Source organism: Porites lutea, chromosome 5, assembly GCF_958299795.1.
Source record: "Porites lutea chromosome 5, jaPorLute2.1, whole genome shotgun sequence".
Taxonomy (NCBI): domain Eukaryota; kingdom Metazoa; phylum Cnidaria; class Anthozoa; order Scleractinia; family Poritidae; genus Porites; species Porites lutea.
Window position 1 is genome coordinate 23,172,322 of NC_133205.1, and position 24,591 is coordinate 23,196,912.

Sequence of the window (24,591 nt, forward strand, 5' to 3'; positions counted from 1 at the left end):
CACGAAATATTCCTCTGACCTGAATCTTGGCGCGGGTCTTTGTATATGTACCTCCTTTCATTTCCCAGAATCTGGACTTTATCTATTGTACGGTTTTGATTTTTATTTTGATCTATTTTGAATGATGTGACACTGAAAACCAGCAATAGAGAGAAAACCGTTTACATAAAAGCCCAGAAAACGGCCATAAATCGGCCCGTGGACGAAACAGGAGAGACGTAACACACATTTTAAGTAAGGTAAGCTGTTTTTTGTTGAAATCCTTTCATTTTCGTAGGTTACAGACACGATAGTTTTTTTTTCCCATACAAATCCCTATATTTTGAATGTTAAGTAACAATGCCGATGCTCGCCGATGCACATATTTCGAGCTTGGGCTACCTGTGATTGCATAACTATAAACCAGCTTGCTACGCCGGCTCTCGGTTTTCCCTAGACTGAGTATCATGTGCATCAGGCATTTCTGTTTCTAAAAACTCCTCTCTCCTAGCCCCTAAGGAAGGCATGATACTCAGGTTAAGTTTACCCTTGTCGTTTACGTCAGCTAGGGACCAGTCTAAGATGTGTGTGAGGAATATGGGGAGGGACAATGGATAGTATTCAGTGAGAAAAAAAAAAAAGTTGTAACATATATTTATGCACGCCTATTATGGTCCTTTGCCATTAAAAGATGGTCTCTTTAATAACAGTAACTCAAACTCGTTATAATTCGTTCCTAGGGCCGTTCTCATCTTCTTGTCCCCCGGAGCACGGAGTAGGAGAGAACCTTGGGGAGCGATGTTGACAATGAACGTTCTAATATCAAACTGGATAGGCAAAACTTTGCATCCAATACATTTTACCTGTCCTTTAACATTAAGAAAGCGGGGGGAAGTCAGGAAAAACCAATGTGCTTCACAAAGGAGAGGGCCATGATAATCTGAATTTGGCTTCTTTTGCACCAGCCCTTCCTCGCTTAAATACCGAGATGCGTTACCAGGAGCGTTACTATCATGTGGATCGGTTTTGAGAGTGACACGAACGGTAACGGTAGCATATTAAGATCCACAAAGATGACCTTGGGAGCAGCCAGACCAAAAAATCTCGAAAATATGTCATATAAACACAATCAGCTCTTTTATTACGCGATAATTGAAATGGGAGGTATCAACAAATTTTGAAAGGACCTCACTGGTGTAACTCGAGAGAGGTTAGAAGGGAAACTATTCTCGTTCACGCAATAAAAACAAATAAATCATGATATATATCAGGTCTTACCAAGCCATGACAGCTACTGATGGCAACGCTTGATTCTGCACGAGACCGGACAGTTCCAATGTGATAGCAATTTCGGGATAACGTCTGACGATGATACAGATTATCTGAGCTTCCGCTGGTGAACTTTGAATCCACAAGTTTGTGGTTTTTCGGCAAATCAAGCCGGAATTCCTCACCGAAGGCCCAAAATGTTAGGTACAATCTTTCATCTTCAACAGCACTTTCAAGTTTGTTGTTTAAAGACAAGCCACTTTTTGTAGTCAATTGAGGGTAAACAATTTCATACTCGTGCAAGAGTCTGGCAAGATTAGCTGTGTAAATTCAAATATTATAGTTTTTAGACGGTACAGTGACAACCGGAAGCATTACAATGCATAGTAGAGAAACCGCGTAAAGATCATTAAAAGTCAGTGAAAAGCATTATTACACACTAACCTTGTTGGCTATCACGAAATGATATTTCAGCCGCATTGCTGTTCCCAGAAATCAATGAAAAAATCGGAAACCAAGCAAAGAACCAGCAGGCACAGGGTAGCCGCCTCATGACCATTTCTACGTAGATAGAGCTTATGAAACTGGGGTACGTCAATTTGATCACAATCTACCTTTCAACACCGCAATTCTGTGAGACACACCGATATTTTGTGTAGTATCTCCGCGAGGAAGTGAAGGGTTGTTTAGGCTTGGAATGGCAATGTTTATGTTCCGGTAGTGGATGGCCTCAAAAGTAATAACGGGAAGTAAACCTCAAGTTAAACCAGTGCTATCGCTTTTTGGTTTTACTTTCCAAATTACGCGAGAGGTCAAACCACGAAAATTAACCTCACTAGATGGTTAAAATGCTTTCGGGGAAATCCAATTGGCCTTGACTAAAGATTATGCACAAGCCGGCTAATAACAGGAAAATCCTCACACGCTGAGTTAGTCAGAAATATTCAATTACCTTGCAGAATGAAAAGCCTTTAAATGCCGGGGATGTTAATGCAATCCTCCGTGACCCGTCGGTCGGTTAGTTTACTTAGTTACGAACTGGTATGTGTTTTGTTTGGCCGGGATTAACTGCGATTAAGACGTGGATGTATCCCGTTGTTAAGAATATTGCTACTTTACAAGTGGCTAAAAACAGAGAAAAACTGTAAAAATAAAGCAGTGGCAGAATTAATGGGATTAAAGGGTAGTGCTTTCCCCTTTGCTGGCTCTATGCAGCGCCCGTCGGCGCGCGCACGACATCCTATACTTTCAGTCGAAGTTCTTGGCTTTTACATTCTGACTTGAAGCCTGCTTTCCGCCTCTCAGTGAATTTTCCAGTCTTTTTTCTTCCAAATCTCTCCAGTAATCTCTCTAAGATCTGCTTTGTGTCTAAACCATAGTTTTCAAAAAGCCGTTTTTCACTTCTCATCATCAATCTGCCGCTCTTATATCTCGATTTAGAAGAAATACTCATTCACACCAAATTTACATTGCATTTTATTCTCGTCTAGTATTTTCCTATTGACAGCCATTATTTAAATCGGGTAATACTCCTACCTAAATATTAGTTGAGATAAGAATTTTGATTTGCGTTAAAAAATTAATTAAATAAGAAACACTCTTGAACTATATTACAATGAGATACATAACCGTTCTAGCGGAGGAAGAAAATGTTTCCTCCATTTTTGATAATATTACAAGAATATTTATACATATTTATGCAAAAAAAAGCTTTGCAAGTAAAGAAGTAATATGTCCTTAGTATCACATAGACATTTTTTTCGCTAGTTGCACAAGTGTAGTAATTTTCACTCAAGCTTTCTATGGTGATGCCAGCGAGCATTATTTAATAATTAAAATAATTATTAAATAATTAATAATTAATTAATTAATTAAAAAATTGTAACGATCTTTGTGGCTCATGGTATTTCTATAAATTCTCCCTAACGAGATATATTCATACGGTTGATTGCACACTCAGTTCCGGGTAAAAGTAAAAGGCGCTTAAAAAGGTCATTATAAAAAAAATAACGCACTCATAATAAAGTGGAGCAACTTTAGTAAAAAAATAACAAGCCTCTCAAAAGTCCAGAACAGTCGCTTCTACACTGCAAGTGTCCCTGGCTTCAAGGTAAAAAGGTTACTTGCAATGATATAAATTATTAAAAATGCTTTACAAACTGTTCAAAGAAGCAACATAAAATGAAGCCCCGGCAAAAAGGCGCAACATTGGCCAAACAAATTAGAATATTAGCTCAACATTAACCCAACATTAACGCAACATTGGCACAACAAGTCTGAATAAAAGGGGCAAGTTTTCAGGTACCGTAAAATGGTTAAAATGTTTGGTAAAAATGTTGTGTCCGGGGCTTTATTAGAAGAAAAATAAACTCACACTACAGCAGTTGTTATAAATGTGTATCAGCAATTGATATTCTTCTCATTTCATAATGTTCTTGTCCCTGCCCGCTTCCGTCCAATTCTGGTTTTTCATCGTCATATGTCGGTTCTCTTTCAAACTGTCCCCCGGTCTTCAGCGCAAATACCAGGTCGTCTAAGTCCCTGTTTTCGAAGTCGTCATCTTCGTACATCTCATTCACTCGCCCCAGGCTGTCAGTATCGTCCATATTCACGAGCATTTTACGGCTTCCTTTGGGGGTAACTCCAAGGTCTAAGTCATCCCAGTCGCTCTGCGAGAAAGGCAAACTCACTGTCAAAAGGGACACTTCAACTATAACATTGTCAAAAGGACCCCCCCCCCCCTTGGACCTAACACTCACCGACCTAACTACGAAATACCCCCCCCCCCCACCCCTTATCTCTCTGTCTGTATTCTTTTAAGGTAGTTCTGATATTGCGAATTTAATTTAGCTAAGTTTGAAAACAAATAAACGAGTGGATCACAATATAAGTAATGAGATGTAAAAAAAGTTGAAAATAAAGTAGTGCTGTAAGATTTGCAATATGAAGGAGTTGCCTACTTGTGTAAATTTACTTCCTGCGACCCTTTATTGTCAGTTGTTTGCTAGAAGGGAACACAACGACGATTCTAGTATGACCTGCAAAATAGCTGCGCGAACGACCTAGCAAAGGAACAAGAATTGGAGAAACAATTTGATTAGCCTCCGAAAACAGCCGTGTCGCGAAACGTCCCCAGCAGCGAGGAACGAGGACAAACGGCTGTTTTCGCAGGCTACAATTTGATTGGATTTGATTGGTTTGGTGGGCGAAAACAAACACGTTCGATATTTCGTTTGTTTGACAGACACTTGAATCAAAGCAAAAGGACTGCAAAAAGCTATCCTCGGCGACGTCCTTCTTTCTTTTCTGACTGGTCTACCTAATTGTCTTGAATCTCTTCATCCAGGGCAAGTACGGTTTATGTTCGTTTAATTGTCGAATAATCCAAAAACATACCGTAAAGAAAAGGATGCAACGAAAAAGTTAGAAACTACGAGACAGCATGCATGATGTAATGCACATTTATTCTATTGTGCAGTAATAACCTAACCCGAATTAAAGCGTTAAAAAAATACATAAACAAACATACATAAACTAAATAAATAAAAGAGTTACCCGAAGAATTTAAATAGTGCCGTATAAATAAGATATTTGATTTACCAATTGAATTTAGCGGTTAGATTATTTTTTAATTAATCATTAACACTTTAATATAAGTTTTAATGCTGTTATTTCGCTTGAACGGGTCGAGTTTGGATATTTTAGAGTTTACATGAAGCGAGTGGCTGACAAACGAGCTAAACTAGCGTATTTCCCCGAAAAAACGCCACCAGAAAGGGGGAAGAACAGGTGATGACACTCCACAAATACTGGGAAATACAGACAACTATAAGAGACTTAACGGATGAGGCACCGTTCTCAGACCAATAACAGTAGTGGGGGAACAGGGTGAGGGGAGGGAGGGGCGTTTACTCGCAAGTTTGACCGACGTGGTAGGCGCTTTTTAGAGGAAATACGAAATTTAAAGTTATCAAACAAAAAGATTCTTCTGAACTAACAACAATAATTCTTGTATTCGGATTATATCCAACGCTGGCACTCTTGCGTCTTTCAATTCTCGTCAGATAAACCTGACTCAGTTAAAAAAAGGAGAAAAATTTATAGAGATTAATCATTTATCGTTCACTCATGCAATAGTTTAATTGAAATTCAAACACTTAACCTCTGCTTACTGCGAGGTCAAAGCAACAAAATATTTAAGTATTAGTTATTTCCGTTTAAAAAGTTCAAAATCAAGGCGGAAATTCCAATTTTGGAGTACCGTTTTATAAGCGATAGCAAGGGTTTAAGTCAATAACATCCCATATTCTTTAAACAAGGTTATTGTTCAGTAAAAAACTATCAAAGGAAATCAACCAATTCATTTTTTTTAAATTTCATTTTACAAACAATCACTTACTTTACAAAGTTATATAATAGTATCAAAACTTTAAAAACTAATCCATGCAGTTTTACACGAATGTATCTTATCTGCAAGGCAAAGCCTAAAATAACAGGTTATATTTTTAGGCATTTCCATGATCAAACACTAATGATCCTACTTCTGTGACCATTTATCATGTTTTGGTAAAGTACTGGCTGTTAGAACAGTGACCATGTTTATCGACCTCTTTACAGACGTAACTGAGTTCTAGCTTGTTCCAGTTGTTCCGATAATAGAGTTTGGCGCGAGATAGAAATCGAGGGAAACTATTGAAATGGGAAGAAAGGAAGTGCGTTTTTTCCTCCTTACTTTTCTTTGGGCGGTAATATACGGCTGATGGTAGGAGCGACACCCATTGCAAAATGCCACTCTGAACTTTGAAAATATCTTACTTCAAAACTGTCACCATGTTATATGCCTTTTTCTATCTCTTACCGGGTCATCCGGGGAATTTCTCATCCCTGATCTTTTAAGGCTGGATATTGAGTGTCCAGGGCTTGGGCTGTCTCTAAACATATCGTCACGTAATTCTATAGGCGGTGGAACAGATGGGATCGCAAACGATTCCTTAAAAACGCCTCTCAACTGATTACGAAGGCAGCAGTACCAGATTACGACGTATAAAGCCTGAAAGCAAAGGCAAATATAGCATCAACGCTGTTGACTAGAAAGTGATGAAAACACAGTTGTCCTCCAGTTGTCCAGATAAGAGTCCAGGCCCTAGTTGTTCAAAAGGTAGTTAACGCTACATAAATGTTTATCCACCGGATAAATCTCTATCCAGTGCATAAAGCAATGATTTATCCGGAGGATAGCGCTATCCAGCTTTTGAACAACTGGGGCCTGATTAAAAGTAGTCACCACTGACCAATTCCTCTACTTTAATTAATAAGACCGTTAAATTAGATACATGTCGGTTCTGAAAGAAGCTTACCAGTATTGCGTCCAATACAGTAAAAACGATGATCATCCATTCGGACCCAAAAGCTAGATGCAGCCCAGCAAACAGCCACACCAGTGTAATAAGCGCAAACAGTACCATGATGTAGCGGATTTCTAAATGGACAAAAAAACCACACTTTAATTACTTAAACTGGGACACGCTGTTGCGGCAAAGGAAAGATATCTGCCAGTTAAGTTACACGAGCAACAAAAATGTTCTAACGTTATCTACTGAAATCTTTTCTATTGATCCGATATGGACAAAATACTAAGTCCATCTTATCATCATTGTCCACAATGTGGCCAGGCAGTTGACCAAAAATAGCCTGGTATATGCATATACTAGTAGAGTATAAAAATCTGTTCTTCTTTCGATCTCCCGGCAAAGGCATATGCAACTAAACATTCCGTAATTTTTATATCTGCGGTTGTTTCTCCCATTTTTCTTTTAGATGCAACCTTGAAAATAAGTGATAATGGGCGTTTGAAAATTACTGTCATTCATCAACGAAACAAAACAAGTACCTCGGATGTTGTAATGACCACGGAATATATCATCGTAGTACTTCCATTGAGGAGTAACTTGGTATGCCTGTGTAAACACCACGGCAACGCCCATAAGTAGCGGGAGGACTGGGCCGATGGCGGCAGCAAGCGCAGCGTAAGCGTTAGGTATGAAGCACCTGGTAAACGTAGAATAACGAGGAGATATGGTGGTAAGGTTACATTCCTATCAACAGCGTGTTCTTCCAAAACACGAACACAGTTGGTTTTAGTTGGTTCTACGTTCGTGAGGACGGAAAGCTCAGCTGTTAACTGCAAGATTCTGAGGAACAGTTTGTTCTGCTGGTGTTTATAGTGATGTGTAAGTCTGTTCTAACTATCACAAATTTGGACAAAACCCGGAAGTGTTACCTAGACTACGAGCACTCCTTTTTTTCTTCTGGGAAAGCAGAACGAGCGAAATACGCAAGCGCGTCAGCATCGCAAGCCACGAGGAAGGTGACAATCGAGAGGAAGAAAGAACCTTCCACTCAAGAAAAAATTTTCAAGTGCACTGGCGTATTTAACTCTCTCTACTATCTCTGAGGAGAGTTCTTCTACAGGTAGTCTTTTTTTCTTTTTAATGGCACAATAGTTGCATAAAAATGTTTTAAAGGGGGCTGGAGGAGAAGAAGAAACACAACTTACATGTCTCCGTTGTCATGTACATCTGCGTAGGCTTTGGTGAACGCCCAGTCAAATCCCAGTTGAGTAACCATTATATACAGAACAATAACCACGACAGGTAAGCCTAAGGATCGTAGCAGAATAGTCACAATTAAAAGGTGCGGTAACGAGACACTTGACCATTAATAGTTTAGCAGAAATCGATTTCATGTACATTCCATACCCCACGATCTACTGGCGAAAGCAGGATTCGATCGTGCAAGGGAAATCAAGGTTGCGTGGCTGTAAGACATGCTTAGCTTAACGGAGAGAAATGAACCTAATGATGGCGGGAATAATTACTCACCCCAACCGAGAACGAAGAACCAAACGAATTTTCTGTCCGTGTGCTCATCATTTAGTACAAACACTCGCCACATATTCCATGCCTACAACAAAGAAAAGAGAAATTAAGGTAAACTAGTTTAACAAAAATGGAGGAGGAGAGGGGGCCGTGGAGGGGAAAGTAATAACGATCCCCCTGAAAAGAAGTGAAAATAAAAATAACAAACCACGTAAGAATTCAACAACTGTATAGTCAGCAAAGCCTCGTCGCAGACTCTTTGTAGGTATTTCACCACAGACTTTCGACAGCGACATATTAAACCCGCGAATAATAATTATGAAGCAATAAACAATGGAGAAAACATGAGGCTAGAAAACACAACAAAGGGCCGTCCGCTTCCTCTTTCATGGTTACTGCAATCTGCTATTTGTTTTCAGGAGAAGGAAGAACCTCGCAGTTTTCTACAAAACGGATTTAGTTGTGATTACGCCCAAGAATCTTTTTTCTATTGAATTTCGCAGTTCATGAATTGAAAATTAAATTACCCTCCACGGGTCCACAATATGACTAGCTCCTAGTTGTCCAGATAAATTAGTTAGTTACAGCACCGCACCAGTACAACAGAGGCATGGGTCCAAATCTTGTTCAAGCCATAATTTTTTTCGGCTTAATCTCAACTGGTTAAGTTGTATACATGACTGCAGGGTCTCTCTATTGCTGAAAATCCTCACTCCGCAGTTTAATTATATACAATAAAATATTTTTTCGTTCAATTTATAAGTTTGTTGTGAAGTCACTATCACCTAGCCACGACTCATTTACTCCAGCAATAATATAGAGAACTTAACAAGCGTTACATATTACTTTACCTCAACAAACATCCAAGTGAACTGGCAGAGGAAGAAGTAATGGAAAAACATGGCCAGCACCGAACAGCGAGCGTACTCTCCCACTAAAGTGGGGCTCAGATAAGCGCCAAGAACAAACATTAACTGAAAAAAAAGTTAATATGCAAGAAATATAAAACAGAGTGAATAAATGAATCAATTATTAAACGCTTATATTGTCTGTAGAGTCTGTCGTGGTATATAAATGATGGACTTGGTTCTTGCAATGACCGAGAGCGATATTACTATAGAGCGTTTTCAATCACTTGGCCAACGTCTAAGCAAATTCATAAGAATTACAAAAGAAAGCGTTTGCATAAGAAAGGAGTTCAACTCCCAGAGGATTGGATTGGAAAACGAACATGGCCGCCGTTTTATTGTTTTGGAACACCAATATGACGGATGTGACGTCATGTGTAAACGCTCTATACATCTAGCAGTGTGTTGCTAGTCCTGAAAGTGGTAACCTCAGGGTAAAGATAAATGCTATGTTCACACTGAAACGTACCCACAGGTGCGACCTTGAAAAGGTAGTTGGTTGACAAAAAGAAATGAAAAATTAAAAAAAAATAACAATAATATTAATACAGAGGCGCGGTAGGAAGTCTTGGTTGACACACAATCAAGCGAGTACCCACCTGAGCCATCATTCCAGCGAAAAACAGGTGCATCAGTAATTTGGCAGCAAACATGTTTGCAACGGAGCACAAGTGATGGATTATCACTGCCACGGCAAAGGCGGCCTAGAATAGTCCAAAAACAGTTTAATGTCACGACTTTTATGGCCTTTCAACGTTGAGGTTTTAGTTACGACTGTGCGAAATTAGATAGATAGATAGATAAATCGTTTATTGTATAAATACTTTGCAATAAAATATAAAACTAATTACAATCATATGAATATAAATAAATTGTGTAGTAAAGCTCAAAAACATGTATAAAAATCTTGCAATAAAGTCGACTTCTTTGAAACTTTAAGAGCTTTATGGGCAACCCTGTGACATAGCATAAACAAAAGAGCGTCTGAAACGTTCCGTATGGGAACGTGGCAAATTACATAACTTTTGACGCCTGATAGTCTTTGAGACTGTTCATTGTTCAACAGTGCAATCTGATTAGTAGAGTTAATGAATGGACGGGACTGTTCCTCAGCGAGCAATACATCTCGGTTAAACGTGAGCTTTTAAAACAAACAGGCTTACCCTTCTGACCTTTCCGATTTTTTTCTCTAATACTTTAAAAAGTCCAAGGTATGTCAACTATTTTCTCAACCCTCCAAGTTGCGACCATTTTAGTCGCCATGGCGCCTAAAATTTTGGAACTGGCGACTTCATTTGGAGAATAGTCGCCAAGCTGGCGACCGTGAAGAATAGGTTCGTGTTGGCGTATAGAAACAGAAATGGTAATCACTTCTACTGAAATATGAAGAACATTTATTCTAGCTGATTTGAATACTATTACTTTTTTACTTTTCCGTTGAAAAACATGCTAAATTGAAAACTTAAAAAAATCTCAGAGCTAAGCGTTTTGAAAATGAACATCAATGAAACTTGACTTGCATTCGTTCGCCAAATCGCCTTCAGTCTGTTGCCTTGCACGTGACATTTTAACTTTTGACACGTGACAAATGACACGCAATCGAAGCGCCTTGCTTGTCAAGCCAGGTTCGGTGGTTTTTTAACTGGACTACATATTATAAATATTTTTGAATCAATACTGAAACAATCTAATAACATGAAGAGGGAAAGCTTAATTGGTGCAAATTCAACACAGAACATTATGTGATAACCGTAACATGTGAACCGTGCTGCGAGTTGAATCGCGGTTTTGTAAACAAAAGCGATAAATGTAAGCGAAACTAAACATCGCAAAACTGACAGCTTATGGTTGTTGCAAAAAATGTTTTTTTTAAAACACCTGTAGCGATGATAAAGGAAAAAGAAAATTTATTATTTTGTAAGCGGCATTTTTGCTTGGGTTCCTTTCAATTGATTGGGAAAAACATTTTTTCCCAGTACAACTCAACAAATTTTCACGTGCGCGATGTTATCTCTATAAAGCAATGATTTGATTTAGAAAACTTGTTGATCTTCCTATACTCAGTCTCTCCTGCCTTTTTCAGGCTTTCGCGATGTCTAGCGATATTAAAAACGACCTTTTAAATCTCCAAAAATATTTGATAGTTGGGGAAACAAGTTCATCATCAACAAAAGTCGCAAAAGAAATGCGAAACAAATATCAGAAAAAAAAATAGGTCGCCTATCAAGTTGCGACTGGGAAATTTTGAACACATTAACAGAGGATGATTTAAGTTCTGCTCTCATATACCAACTGGGGATTATACAGAAGGATTGAAGGTCCTAAAGACAACTGGAAATGGTAATTGTCTTTACAATTCCGTTTCAGTATTGATTCAAGGAGATGAATCTGCAAACCTTATTCTCAGACTATCAGTAACTAATGCCTTGCACAATAAACGAGTAATTTATAGAGAGTGCTGCATTTTAAGTTAAACTTGCTAACTGCTTTTGTTAATGCCAGTTTTGATATATTAATTAATATAATTTGGCGCCTAAAAATTTCCCCTGGCGACTAAACCCAAAGAGCTGATCGCCAAATGGCCACTGAACAAAAATTTTAACTTTGAGGGTTGTTTCTACTGTCTTAGATAGAGAAGCTTTTCATATTTTGTATGGCTTATTGATGAGGTGGAAGCTTGGAATTGTTTCGTTCTTCGACTGGAAGACCCCTAAAGTTATGTGCTTGAGCTTTTCCACTTTGTGTCCTAGTTCTTTATGGAGCGTCTTCTTGTTTTTTGAAAAAGCAATATAGCGCCCCGTTTGCGTAAATTAAATAAGCCCGCCCTCTCTATCAAGCCCCCCCCCCCCCCTTTAACATCCGGCCTCAAACGAGCTTGAAATAAATAAGATACCCAGGGGGACTTAATGAAGGATTTATTATAAAACCCAAAATGCATAGGACAAATTCGCATAACAGCCCACTTACCATGCAAACAAAGCAGACTATACGGAAATATAATTCATAACCGGTTCGATTGTCACTATTTCCTTCAGCCGCAAATATGGACAAATGTTCGCACTGGCATTCAACGTAATCGTCTTCATCACTCTGGAACGCGAGAAAACAAGAATTACAACAAACCCTTAACACTGGCATATCTCCTATACTTCAAACCAAGAAGGGTTAAATGATAGACGGTGTAGAAAGGAAAGAGGAATGACCATTCAAGATCTGATGTACTGGAAGGGGGGTCACACCTTGGTAGGTAAATATCCGGAGTATCGCCGCACACTAATAGGACGATGTTGGGTAAAACAGAAATCAAAGAGGAGAACATCATGCCCTTGCCCTTCAGCAAATGACATGCACATCAACTCTCACCCAGCCAGCAGCTGATCCTTTCATTTACTTGCTCGATATTGGCGTGCGTGTCTCGAGTAAGATCTTTTTTGATCATGTGCTGCTTGTTCATCCAGGCCTAATAGAGGGTCTTCCACTCTGTGCGTTGTATGTTGTGGTTCAATTTTATTTAATTTTGAATATGGTATAACAATTAATGATACATGTAATGAGTTTGGAAAAAAGGAAAATCAGACCAGTTTAAACCAAGGCTACAACTGTACCGTAACATGTACAAAATTGTGAGACCATTCTTGACGCCACAGTATGACCTTGCAAAATTAATACAAAACCATCAACGTTTTAACTGTGTGATTGAACGCCTTTAGCACAGCCAAGAATTACAAAAAATGCCAAGTTTACCTTTTTGGTGCAGCCTTCTTTAGACCAAGCGGACGCTGAAGTATCCCAGAAAACACAACTAAAAACAAACAGAGATGATATAAGAAAATCAGGAGATAGGAAAATCAGTATCGTACTGACTCAGCTGTTTTTAATGTGGTAGTGCATCCACTGGGTAAATTACCATCCAGTGGATAGCGCTACTCACTTGTTGAACAACTTAAGCCTGGGCCTTTATAGGCCATTCTCGAAATTCGCGATAATTCACTCCCGGAAAGCTGATGTTGTTTCCATTCAGGATAGATCAGGTTTCAGAAGTTTGCAGATAATATGATAATGCTATCAGTTAACAAAACAAAATGGACGGATTCTCTAGCCAGGAACCATGCTTTTTAGTCTTTAGATTTTGACTTGAATATTTGATTTCGGGCCCGAAAAGTTGGACTTTCGAGAAACGGGCTCCTGTGGTCAGAGTTGTTAAAAAGGTGGATAGTGCTATGTGCAGTGAATAAGTCTGTGCAGTGAAAAAGTAATGGAAAACCGATTGTATTATCCAGAGGGTAGATATTTCATATCCAGCGGATAGCTCTACCCAACCTTTTGAACTACTACGGACAGAAAAATAAAAGAACTTACTCGGCTCCCTTCGGAGTGACTCTCTTGTTGCTTGTGTAGATGCGATACGTGATGGGATTGCGGCTGCTGATAAGTGATGAAGACGACTGATTCAGTGAAGTGGAAAACACCTGCGGAAACAAGTCGCAGTTTGAGTCACGGGTGAAAAAAAAGTGCTGTGTTGTCGCTAGAGACCTTTAGATTGGATAAGAACTTTGAGCGAATTTATTGACGCCAGTTTTGATGCATATGGATGAGACAAACAACGTAACATTGATTAGTGATTAAAAAAACACGAAATAAGCCAGAAACCGAAGAGTTAACTTTTCAGTAACACAAAATAACGAAGATGAAACAGAAATGAGAACTGTTCAACATCGGGAGCTTATTACATTACACTGAACTGAAAATCTACCACACAAACCTTGTCACTTATGATTGGTGGTTGGTCAGTCTTTTTAAACCAGTGCGCTGTCTGATAGTCAATAAAGTGAATATCGGCACACTAGACAAAAGGGAGAGAAAAGATAACATTAAGGGTCATCTTTGACACAAGGTTTACGTATATACCAGGCCAAAGAAGAAATAGCTACAGTATCAAAGTCACACTTACGTCTGATCCGCTTGATGAAGAAGCAGTCAAGAAATTAGACGGATACTGAAAGTAACTCTTTCCATTGCTACAAGAGAAAAATGCAAAGTTTAAACTCAAATGATTAACCCCTTTAAGTCCCAAAGGTGATTAACGTCAATTTTCTCCTAACGATATCCATACAATGTCAAGAGATAAGGTTATGAGAATTAATAAAATGATCACCTAAGGGAAAATGCCTTGATCTTTTATCAAATTCTCTCACCTCATTCATAAAGGAAATGTATGGGGATCAGTTTGGAGAATTTGTATGTGGATATTGGGGATTAAAGGGTTAACAAAAATATGTCACATAAATTTGGCCTAGCGTGAGATAACAGCCGACAACGAACGAGCGTAGAAATTCCATACTGATGACGCATCACTACCCAGATCTGGATAGTGTTTCTGATTGGTGAAGCAAATTTTCAACTGCTGGACACCACGGAAAGCTTCATTGTTCTTTTTTTTTACTTGAAAAGTCAGCACGGTTATTTTCATTGATGGAATTAAGGCCTCTCCCAAACGCAAAATGATCAAACTTTTAACACTTGATAACTTGCTTCCGCCACTACGATATTCTCGCCAAAACCCGTAGTAGAATAACAACAGCTACAACGTTTTCCCGCCAAAATGACCGCTGGTTCGCACGCGCGCACTACTTAATAATGAGAAAATCTCGTCCTCATGGTCTTCTTCGTCTTAGAATGTTAAGACCTCCATTGAGTTAGCTGGCATTGCTTGAGACCCATCATCAGTATGATCTCACAGCAATATATTACCAAGATCTTTGAAGTAATTTCCTTCCTGTTGCATTTATACCTTTTGAGGTTTTAAGCGACTTACCTGGGTTTTATTTGCAGTCCATTTAATTGAGCAGGTGGTCGTCTGAAGCCTTCCACTGAAGCACGTGTTCCTGTAATTGATGCGCTTTGTGAGTCTGTACATGGCAAACCATAAAGAAGAGAAAACGCAAACATCTCGAATTCTTGAGAAAGCTTATCTTGACCCCTAAAAAGAGAATTATTCGGCCATTAGCTACCAGTAACGTACGAAAACTTAAATTGAATTGTCCGGCCATCAATGAATCATGTTTCAAGCTTACTTGGTGTCGTCTCTCTCTGGGTTTAGCAGTTCATCAAAGATGTCCATTAGTTTCTGCTTAGATCTATCTTCCAGTCTAACAGAGGAATAAAAACAAGAGTGATACATTAACTTCATTCTACATAGTTTTGCCATTCTGACTTTAAACTCAGTTTATTGCCAACTTCTAGCAGTTAATACTGAGTAACAGGTTGCCAGTGCAGAGAAGAATACTCGCTGAATCTGTTAGTGTTACATGCCATTTTATCAAAAGAGGTTCCTGATCATAAGGAGTACTAATGACTGGCAAGGGCGGATCAACTTCACCGGACACTAGACACCCAACATAAATGGATTAGTGAGTACGAGTCAGGCAGATGTATCCTAATAAAATCAACTGTACCCTACGACTACAACGTGTGGCTATGAGAGATGAACTTGTGCCAGTTAACGGTCTGCAGACGCATTCTCCGTAGTTCGCCACTCCGTTCACAGGACATATGTTTTGGGCAGCGTGGGGAGTTTCTTTAAGTAGCGTTTCGCGAGAAAGTTTGTTAAGCCATCGTGGGTGTAAATTTTTGTATTTAAGCACTTACTTTCGGCTCGCAAGAGTTTCCAGGTTCTTCTTGTAACTTAAAATGGCATTGATCGTGTCACGTGATAGCTGAAGTCGATCTTCATCCAATGTTTTCTGAACGCTGACGTGCAGCTCGGAGAGAATTCTGCAAAACAAGAAAAAATCCCCTCTGTCACTTGAGCATCAATTGAACTCATCACACGCGATTTCTCCCCCATTCGCCTTCAAACATGGGTAAAAAAAGAAATAGGAGTAAGTTGGTTTTAGACACCTTCGCGGAGAGGTAAATGGGGCAAGGATTCTTGCGTGAGAACACAACACACCGAGAATGCGCCAATGACTACACCCTGAGATTACGATGTGGAGCAAAATTTCTTGTCTAACAAGACGGAGAGAGCAAACACAGTTTTAAACTATGAATTTCACAGTGAATGAAATGGCCAAATATTACATCATCCGTGTCCGCATGAGCTTTAGTGAGAACATCGATATCACATACAGTACAAGAAGCTACTCACCGATATATGTCGTCATCCGTGAGAGGTGTTTGGATAGCTAAGGCTCGTAGTTTGAGGAATTCTGTTGTCTCCTGATTGTCCGATATGATCACCATCGAGGTGTTGAATTCTTGAATAATTCTGAGTGAGGAGAACAACGGAAAAAAATCTGTTATTCCTAGTCTTTATGAACATGGCCATGGACGATATTCAAACGCAGACTATTCAGCGTGAAACGCGGACTATTTCACTTTGATTTGTTCATTATCCTATAACAGTGCAGATACTCAAACCAGGACACTTGGGAGAGGATTGTCCAATCACAACGTTTTATGAAAACAAAAGATTCTCAATAACATTCGTAAATTTGAGGGCTGTTTCTTGACAGGTCAGGCAAGTTTAATCGGTCTTAACGTTTTCAACAGTTGCATAGTTGCACCTTGAATTTGGTTCTTTTGCAAAGAATCTTGAGAATTTTTTTGTTTTCATAAAACGTTGTGATTGGGCAATCTTCTTCCAAGTGTTCCGGTTTGAGTGTCCGCACTGTAACTACTGTGACTGGCAATTCTTCCAAGCAAGACCTCACATAAAGTAAGTGGACTTACTTTGCCCCTCCGGTGACGTTGAGCAAGACAACTTCAAAGGCTTTAGGGTACTTTGTCGCGGAGGCGGATTTAGGTGTTAAGGTGACGGAAATAAACTTAGATACCTGAAATTCAAGAGAAAGCGATAGATTAATTAATTGGATACAAATTTTGAGGATATTAAACGCTTCGAAATAACGTGGCATCCTTTCAGAGCAGCTTGAAACTCTTAGAAGGTGCTTCTGCATTTCAAATAGAAATGGAATTTGGAGGTGTGCATTTGAAAAGGAGAAGACCAAAGTGCTTGAAGAAAAACCTGTCGAAGCAAGGACGATAATAAAAAAACAATCTAACTCACATATTGGGACGCATCCGGGATACCAACCCTTGTAATACTGGTGGAAGGAGCGTGTTCTAAGCTGCCTTACCACACCCATTCCAATGACACGACTAGTTTCAGAGACTATCATTCAGATTTCTCTCCTGGCCTGATATAATGCAAGCATTCTTGTGTTTGACAGCTTAGCTTGTGTCTTTTAGCCGGTTTTGATCAGTCCCCTCTCACGTGACATGCGTCGCAGACGAACTCTAACCCCGGTTAGTAACGTCTGCGAAACGGCGCCGAAATCCTTGTTCTGGGCGCCCACGGACTCAACGAATTACAGGAAATGCGGTTTGACTTCCCTTTCAACCTGACTGGCAAATCGACAATGGTTTTTTAACAGACCAATCATGGCGCTTACTCAAATCCTGGTACATAGGTGACGACCTAGAACAAGGATTTCGGCGCTGATTCGTAAACGGACTTAACCCGAGTTTAGTTTCGTCTGTGGCACAGGTCACCCAATATAAGGTACTCAATGGACTGTTTCTTGGCAATGTTATGGTAGTTACCCAAGATGCAAAATATACTCACCTCTCCTTTAGCAAATCTAACAGACTTAGTAGTTGGTACTGTATAATCTTCCCCAGCTAGAGCTTGGTAAGTATCAACGCCTGGTTTCGTGTTGACACGTTCAGCCAGATCACGTGTCTTGAAGAACACTGTGACGTCAGTGTCCGTTCCTTGACCACGTCTGACCTCAACCTGCACTTCGGTTGACGTCTTGTCAACAGCTTTGAAACTGAAGGTGAATATAATTATAAAACGGTCAGCATTATCAGCTGTTGAATTATGGAAACTTCAGTAGTGAAAGAGAGAACTCTTAAAAGCTTATTTCAGTCTATAATTGCGTGTTGTATTTGTTCTTTCGTAAACAAAATGCTCCTTGGCCTAGGACATACAGTGACTAGAATAACAAGAACAAGGTGGTGTTTTGCAAGACGGCTACCGTTACAATTAATGAGATCCAGACTTAATGTAACACCCCCTCTCTCCTCCTTCCTCCAACGTCATTTAAGTTTCCTTAGCTGTCAAAATTTTCGCAACGAAAGTGCATTTTTTAACTCGCTTGTAAACTGGCCTTTGACCTATTGAAAACAGCCCTCCACGATACACGGGAACACAGAAGAAAATACTTACATTGAATCTTTGCTAAAAGCGATGGTGCCGTTGGGAAAATCACTGTCGAGCACATTGACAACGGCAGACCGGGCCTGGCTATTAATGCGAGCCTGGCTGCCGCTTATTATTTCAGTAAGATCCACATGAAACTGGCCAGCGCGCTCAGGTACCTAGAAGAGAAAAAAAATGACCCATTAGGGCATTACCGTAAAACTCCGAAAATAAGCCCCGGGGCTTATATTTTTCAAAGGCCCTTTTTGAGGGGCTTATTTTTGGAGGGGCTAATGTACGGAGGGAAATTTGCGTTTCAAAATCGATTGGGCTAGCTTGTAGTGGGAAGGAAATTTACCATTTGCTTTGTTTTACTTTGTATTCGAGAGCAAATTCCATGTACAAGTCCCCCGGGGGGCTTATATTCGGAGTGGCGATTTAACGGAGGGTTTTTTGCGTTACGATTTTGAGGGGCTTATATTTGGAGGGGCTAATACATGGAGGGGCTTATTTTCGGAATTTTCCGGTATCTTGGTAATGACCGTTCCATACATCCATTACTCGATCCTGATTACCCTTAACCGGCCTGCAACATTTGACATGACCTAAATGTAAAGCAATTGTCCATGTTTCGGCGAATCAAAAGTTCAAATTGCAAACTGAATAAATCGTCCTGATGAAGTGTAAGAAGAAAATAAGTTTTAAAAGCTAGCTTGTAATTAAAATTTCTCTCCGTAAATTCTACTCCTTTAACGCCTTAGCCTTTTTTTAGTAAAGCCCCAATATCCAGATTCTCCACACTGATCTCCACACAATTTTTTAAAGAATTGGTCGTGAAAATTTGATAAAAAAAAGTTAACACATTTTATCTTTGGTCGTTTTGATCATTTCTTAATTCTCATATTATTTTCCCTTGATGATGTATTTATATTGTTGGGAGAAAGTTGATGTGGGTAACTTAAGAGAATTGAAAGGGATTTTTGGATTTCAATCCATCTAAAAAAAGTTTTAGCTTTTCAAAAAGATAGTCAATAGCGTGACATAGCCCCTTTAAGAATTACTTCACCCGTCTCACTATTATGTAATACCCAAGGGAAATAAGGGCCAAAGAAAGGAAGAAACGGGCCGGTTCAGCAATACGATAATTAAACGATATGATGAAAGAAAGCAAATGGAGAATAATTAAATATCGACTTACATTGTCATCGCGCAATCGGATCACAAGGTCTGTTTCGCGAACTCCAGACGAAAAAATAATTATTCCCTGGGACGCCTCTACCTCATCTCGGAAGTTATTTTCACGAACACTCCATGATATCTACACAAGTTGAAAAATATCAAAAATTTAAGCAGCTCTCTCTAGTCCCTACTTATTAATGTGTCGTTGTATCCTTTAACCCTTTCACTGCCAAATGTAGCCAAAGGCAAATTTCGACCAGATTTCCAAATTTCATTTTGTAAAATTTTGAAAAACAAATAGTACCGCATTAAAATACTGCTGAAGAGCTTTCATTTGAATAGCAACATCAGAGGATTTCGTCCGCAGACTCAAAAGTTAGAGTCACCTTACAAAACTCCATCAAGCGCCCCGGCAGTGAAAAGGTTAAGGGCCTGTTTACATGGAGGTGGGGGACCCCAGGTAGGTGAGGTAACCTGCCTGTCCACAGAGTCCATCATATGTTCACCTCACCTATCACCTACAAGTGATCAAAGTAAAATGAAAGATTATATAGAAAGGCTGGTTACACCACCTAAGGGGGTTACCTCACCTACCTGGGGCCCCCCACCTACATGTAAACAGGCCCTAAATGACTCCATGTCCTACCGAAATGTATATTAAATTCTTTGAGACAACAGGAATGCGCTAATTCAAAGGGGTCCTTATTTGATAAGGATATTTACTTCATTCTTCAGTATTTCAAACTTAGGATGACATCCAAATTGGTGTATGCAGGTGTGGTTCATTTAGTCAGCTTTTGACGTTCTGTTGTCACTAACTTATCAAGCACTATAACCAGAGTAGAAGCGCCTCATCACCCGAGTGTGTGAGGTGCTCCACTGGGTCACTCCCTAGAGTTATCTGTGTTAAGTTATATTCGACTCATTGAAGGTATAGGTTGGGTAGGTGGGGGCACTGGGCGGTAATTCCAGCATTCATGGCAGATAGGTGGCCGTGGATTGAATAAACACGAGATACATGACATAATCCTAATCCTCACTTAAACAAAGTAAAGGAGACAAACAAAGTCGTCTCAAATGCTTTTAAGATAAATCCTAAAAGCCAACTCTTTTAGAGGTGAAAGGAAGGATAAACGTCTGGTTAACAACTGAATGAATAACAGAGAAAGAAAAATAAGTATTGAAGGAATCCAAGAGACGAATAGATAAGTATACCTACGCTACCTACCTTCAGAGTGCCTGGTAGACAACCAGTTGCGCAATTGTCTACTGCGAGTGAAGTCTGAGAAGAAGTCGTGAAGTAGAGAAGAGGAAAAGAGATATTTGAAAGAGCTGAATCAAGTAGATCAAAATGTACTACAGACCAAGATAGGTAGTACCAACAAGAACTAGAGACTGTTTATTCTTACTTAATAAGGAAAGAAAACAAGGATATTCTTTGGAGAATAGAACAGAGGATAAATGAAAGATGACATATCAAACACATGTAATTAACAGGAAAAGGTTTCTTATAAATAACTTGTTTGGTAGAAGTTTCTTGTGTAAGGAATAGAAGAAATAAAATTCCATAATCTACGAACGTGTCAGAAACCCTTCATTTCACTGGCCTTTGAAAAATACAGCTATTGCCGACGCTCCGTTACAAAACGCTATTGATTCAGTCAAGCTCAGATTGCAAACATACCTGAACGGCACCAAATGTTGCTTTCGTCCTTTGGACTTTGAGAACACCTGAAACCGAGAAAAAAATTTACACGCTTTTTATAGGATACACACTGTTCAAAACAGCGTTCCTGCAACAATAGATTCGCGCCAATACATCAGAACACTGTACTGGGTCCAGTTGTTTGAAGGCCGATTAGCGCTTAACCCCGGTTTCTCTTTCTTGTGTTCAAAAGCATTTTCTCGGATAATTTCCAATGTTATTTTAGAGCTTTCAATCATCAACTTGTAGACAAAAAGAATTTAAACGGAAATGCTTTTTAAGCTTTCAAATCTGAATTCAAATCTCGCAATAACCCTGGGTTATCTTAACCCAGCTTTGAACAACTCGGCCCATGCTTACCGGTCCTAGATCCGTCCTCATCAATTGTTACCGTCTGCGATCCTGGCACAAATCCAATCTCTCCGTTCATTAAGTCATTGCCTTGGATTGTGATGGCAGCCCACGACTAAAGAATAAAAACAAACAAACAAAAAGCAAATGATGAGACAGTCAGCCAGTCAGTCAGTCAGTCAATCAATCTTACGCCGCATTTGATAAAACGTTCATTATTTGTTTCACTTAAAAGAACCAGTCAGATGATGTGGCCCTTTTGAACCTGCGCTTGACTCTGAGTAGTGTTGTATCGAATTGCACGATGGGACGTTTTGCAGACGGTATCCATTTTTTATCGGCTAATAAGACGTTGTGCGGAAGATTAGGTCAAAATTCGTACCCAAAACAGTGCAGTAGTTCAATTCGACACAACGGCAAGGCGAGGGAAGTCAATAAGGCAGCAAGCCATAATCCACGACGTCAAGACTAAGGTGAGATCGAGAGATAACTTGCCCAATTTTATAAAGCTGCAATCCACTTTCACCCTGGGAACTTGACGCGATTAGGTTAAAGTATTAAACACCGAAGAAACTCCCTCTATGACGGATACCATTGCCGCCTACTGCCCTCTAATTACTTCTGTTTCAACTCACCTGAAGACCGCTGTCAGCATCGCTGGCGACCCTAGCACCACCTGTGGCATCTGTTAAGTAAACTATGACAACTTCGTCAGGTTCAGGGACTTGGTCATCCTTAATCTCAAGTTGCACCCTTTTCACTTGTCCTTCTGCTGGAACAGGTTCTTCATTCTACAACGAATTGTAAACGTCACATATTCGAAGGACAATACCACCAACTTAAGCGTCTTCAGTCTTCCAGGGGGTGGGGAATTTGATCCCCATGCTTTAGAGGTGGGGAATTTGAACTCCACCCTCGATTTCATGTAAAATCTTTGGCGTGGCGAGCTATCATGGGGGACACGGTGTTAGAGGATTTTCGTGGAAAAGATTGTGCCTTTGTGGCCAATTGCTTACGAGGAAAGGGCCTAAACAAGCTTTGTGCCGTATTTGAAGTATTTAAATTTTAAAATTTTTAATATTGGATTCAGGCTTTGGATGTATCAATGTATTTTATTGTTGTGTTTACAATGAAATACAATACCTATACCGGCGATTCAATACAACAACATAAAATAAAATAAAAAAGCTCAGGTCAACTACTTTGACCTACTGCAAGTATGTTAATTAATAAGGTGAGCGATGATGCATGTCAGTGAAATGGTCATGATGTAGTAATCTCAATAGGTGGGATCTTTTTTTATAGAACGCTTTGTATGTTGCATGACGAAGAAAAGCTGAGCATTCAGTGACCTTGTAGCAACGATTTCCGCCGCTTTGCACGAGACTTTTGTTCGTAGTAAATACGCTAACAGTGTTGCTCAGTTTTTGTTATATTCATTAAGATTTTGTTCGACAACTGAAGGCGTTTCCGTCGTCCTTCCGTCATTTTTGTGCCTGTGAAATGTCCCCGGGGTGGGGGCATTTGATCACCTGAATGGACCCTAGTGTGGGGCATTTCAACGGCATTTTGGCCCAGGTAGGGGGGAATTTGAACAATAATTTTCAAAAAAGTCAAATGCCCGGGGGTTGCCCGGGGGGGGGGGGGAATGTTGAAGCTTCGATTTGACCGATACATTAGGGACTCCTACTTTAATCGTGTAGTCATTCTTTGGAATACTCTGCCTCTTGAAATCAAGAAATGTACGTTATTGTCATCTTTCAAAAAAGATACTTCGCGCGCATAATTTATATTCACTACTTTTTTCAGCCGTTACCTGTCCTGATAGCCAAAGAACTTTAAAAAGTATCTATCGCTAAACTCGTAACTCTTACATTCTACCTAAGAATGTACATATTTAACTAAGTAGTTTTAATTGTATTCGTGTAAAAGTATCCTGTCATTTTCTAACGTATGTATAGTGCATGCTCGAATTTTATTAAACCACACAATAACGTAGTTTACACGAAAACTTGGGAGAATTTTCGTTATACCAGCTTGTCAGTAAAAAAAAATCATTAAGACGTGTAAGATTGAGTTACGGGAAATTCTTACCGGGAAATTCACTCTTGTTGAAAGGTCAACGTAGTCAAGACCAAAAGTCGCGTTCTTTTCTCCTCCTTTCCCCTGAATAGCTGACTTTAAGGACTGAAGGCTTGGGTTCCAAGGCTCCCCTCCACCCACGGACCTCACAAGAACAGATACAGCGCCAAAGGTTCCTTTGGTTCGTTGGATCTCTAGCTCTACCATGCGAGAATTTCCGCTTGTTGCGTTCTCTGGTACCGATATGCGAGGGTTACGGAAGCTAAACACTCCCTGCGGATCGTCATTGTCTGTAACTGATATGCGCACAGTCCTGTTCACGCCGAGACGTGGAGAATGACCTGCAGATAGAGTGATTAAATATTCAGAAAAGAAATATTACCTTTCAACCTAGTGTCGGAATTAAAAGGAGCTGAGAGAATTTTCGATCCGGCTTTGACTGCCAAGAATCCCAAACTTTAAAAACTTTCGATCATTTGATAAAACTCAAAAGTAGTAACAGAAGATGGGGAGCGATTGCTGTGACAAACGGGTAAAGTCACAATACTGTTTTTTTTTTTGGGGGGGGGGGGGGGTGGAGGCTATGAGGTAAATTAAGGGGCAAGGGATAAGGAAAAATTGTGTGGCGGGGTGTCAACAGAAACATAACAGGGGCACCCAACGACAATTTTCGGAAAATATCTGTTCGGAAGACGATTTGAGATCTAGAATTTTCGGAGCATTTGTTGTAAAACTTCTTGCTTGCCTGCCTCTCCTAGGATTTTCGAACATCTAAAAAATTGTATAATTCCCTATTTTTAACGGATTTTTACCCTAAAAAGGTCACCTAGAATTTTCGGGAGCCTTTTTTCAAGCTGGAATTTTCGAAAAGATGAGTTTTGATCCCTATAATTTTCGGATCACTAGACTTTAAGCTAGGAAATCCGAACAGATGAAAAATTTTTAGGGGATAAAAATATGCCTATATCCACCGTTTAAATACTAAAATACGTTTAACAATGCTTTTTTTTAAGTGGTTTTGAACTATATTCTCAT

General features: G+C 39.6%; 2 protein-coding genes across 2 annotated transcripts in view; both read right to left on the reverse strand.

Annotated features, from left to right (window-relative positions):
- The window catches only part of LOC140938640 (A disintegrin and metalloproteinase with thrombospondin motifs 19-like), a 64,814-nt gene extending 62,741 nt beyond the window's left edge, over nt 1–2,073 (reverse strand). The window contains exons 1-2 of the mRNA XM_073388138.1: nt 1,693–2,073; nt 1,258–1,568 (exon numbers count right to left, since the gene is read on the reverse strand). Coding sequence (XP_073244239.1) covers nt 1,258–1,568; nt 1,693–1,807 — 426 coding nt within the window. The 5' untranslated portion in view covers nt 1,808–2,073. The remainder of the gene's footprint in view (nt 1–1,257; nt 1,569–1,692) is intronic.
- Nucleotides 2,074–2,700: 627 nt separating this feature from the next.
- Nucleotides 2,701–24,591, reverse strand: part of LOC140938637 (adhesion G-protein coupled receptor V1-like) — an 88,597-nt gene continuing 66,706 nt past the window's right edge. The window contains exons 62-87 of the mRNA XM_073388134.1: nt 23,569–23,897; nt 22,110–22,265; nt 21,484–21,589; nt 21,103–21,149; nt 19,438–19,557; nt 18,267–18,418; nt 17,661–17,868; nt 16,766–16,869; nt 16,182–16,301; nt 15,683–15,808; nt 15,109–15,183; nt 14,850–15,014; nt 13,986–14,052; nt 13,797–13,877; nt 13,394–13,503; nt 12,779–12,836; nt 12,002–12,124; nt 9,634–9,738; nt 8,978–9,100; nt 8,130–8,211; nt 7,805–7,907; nt 7,139–7,296; nt 6,606–6,727; nt 6,107–6,298; nt 5,247–5,318; nt 2,701–3,917 (exon numbers count right to left, since the gene is read on the reverse strand). Coding sequence (XP_073244235.1) covers nt 3,636–3,917; nt 5,247–5,318; nt 6,107–6,298; nt 6,606–6,727; nt 7,139–7,296; nt 7,805–7,907; nt 8,130–8,211; nt 8,978–9,100; nt 9,634–9,738; nt 12,002–12,124; nt 12,779–12,836; nt 13,394–13,503; nt 13,797–13,877; nt 13,986–14,052; nt 14,850–15,014; nt 15,109–15,183; nt 15,683–15,808; nt 16,182–16,301; nt 16,766–16,869; nt 17,661–17,868; nt 18,267–18,418; nt 19,438–19,557; nt 21,103–21,149; nt 21,484–21,589; nt 22,110–22,265; nt 23,569–23,897 — 3,386 coding nt within the window. The 3' untranslated portion in view covers nt 2,701–3,635. The remainder of the gene's footprint in view (nt 3,918–5,246; nt 5,319–6,106; nt 6,299–6,605; nt 6,728–7,138; nt 7,297–7,804; nt 7,908–8,129; nt 8,212–8,977; nt 9,101–9,633; nt 9,739–12,001; nt 12,125–12,778; nt 12,837–13,393; nt 13,504–13,796; nt 13,878–13,985; nt 14,053–14,849; nt 15,015–15,108; nt 15,184–15,682; nt 15,809–16,181; nt 16,302–16,765; nt 16,870–17,660; nt 17,869–18,266; nt 18,419–19,437; nt 19,558–21,102; nt 21,150–21,483; nt 21,590–22,109; nt 22,266–23,568; nt 23,898–24,591) is intronic.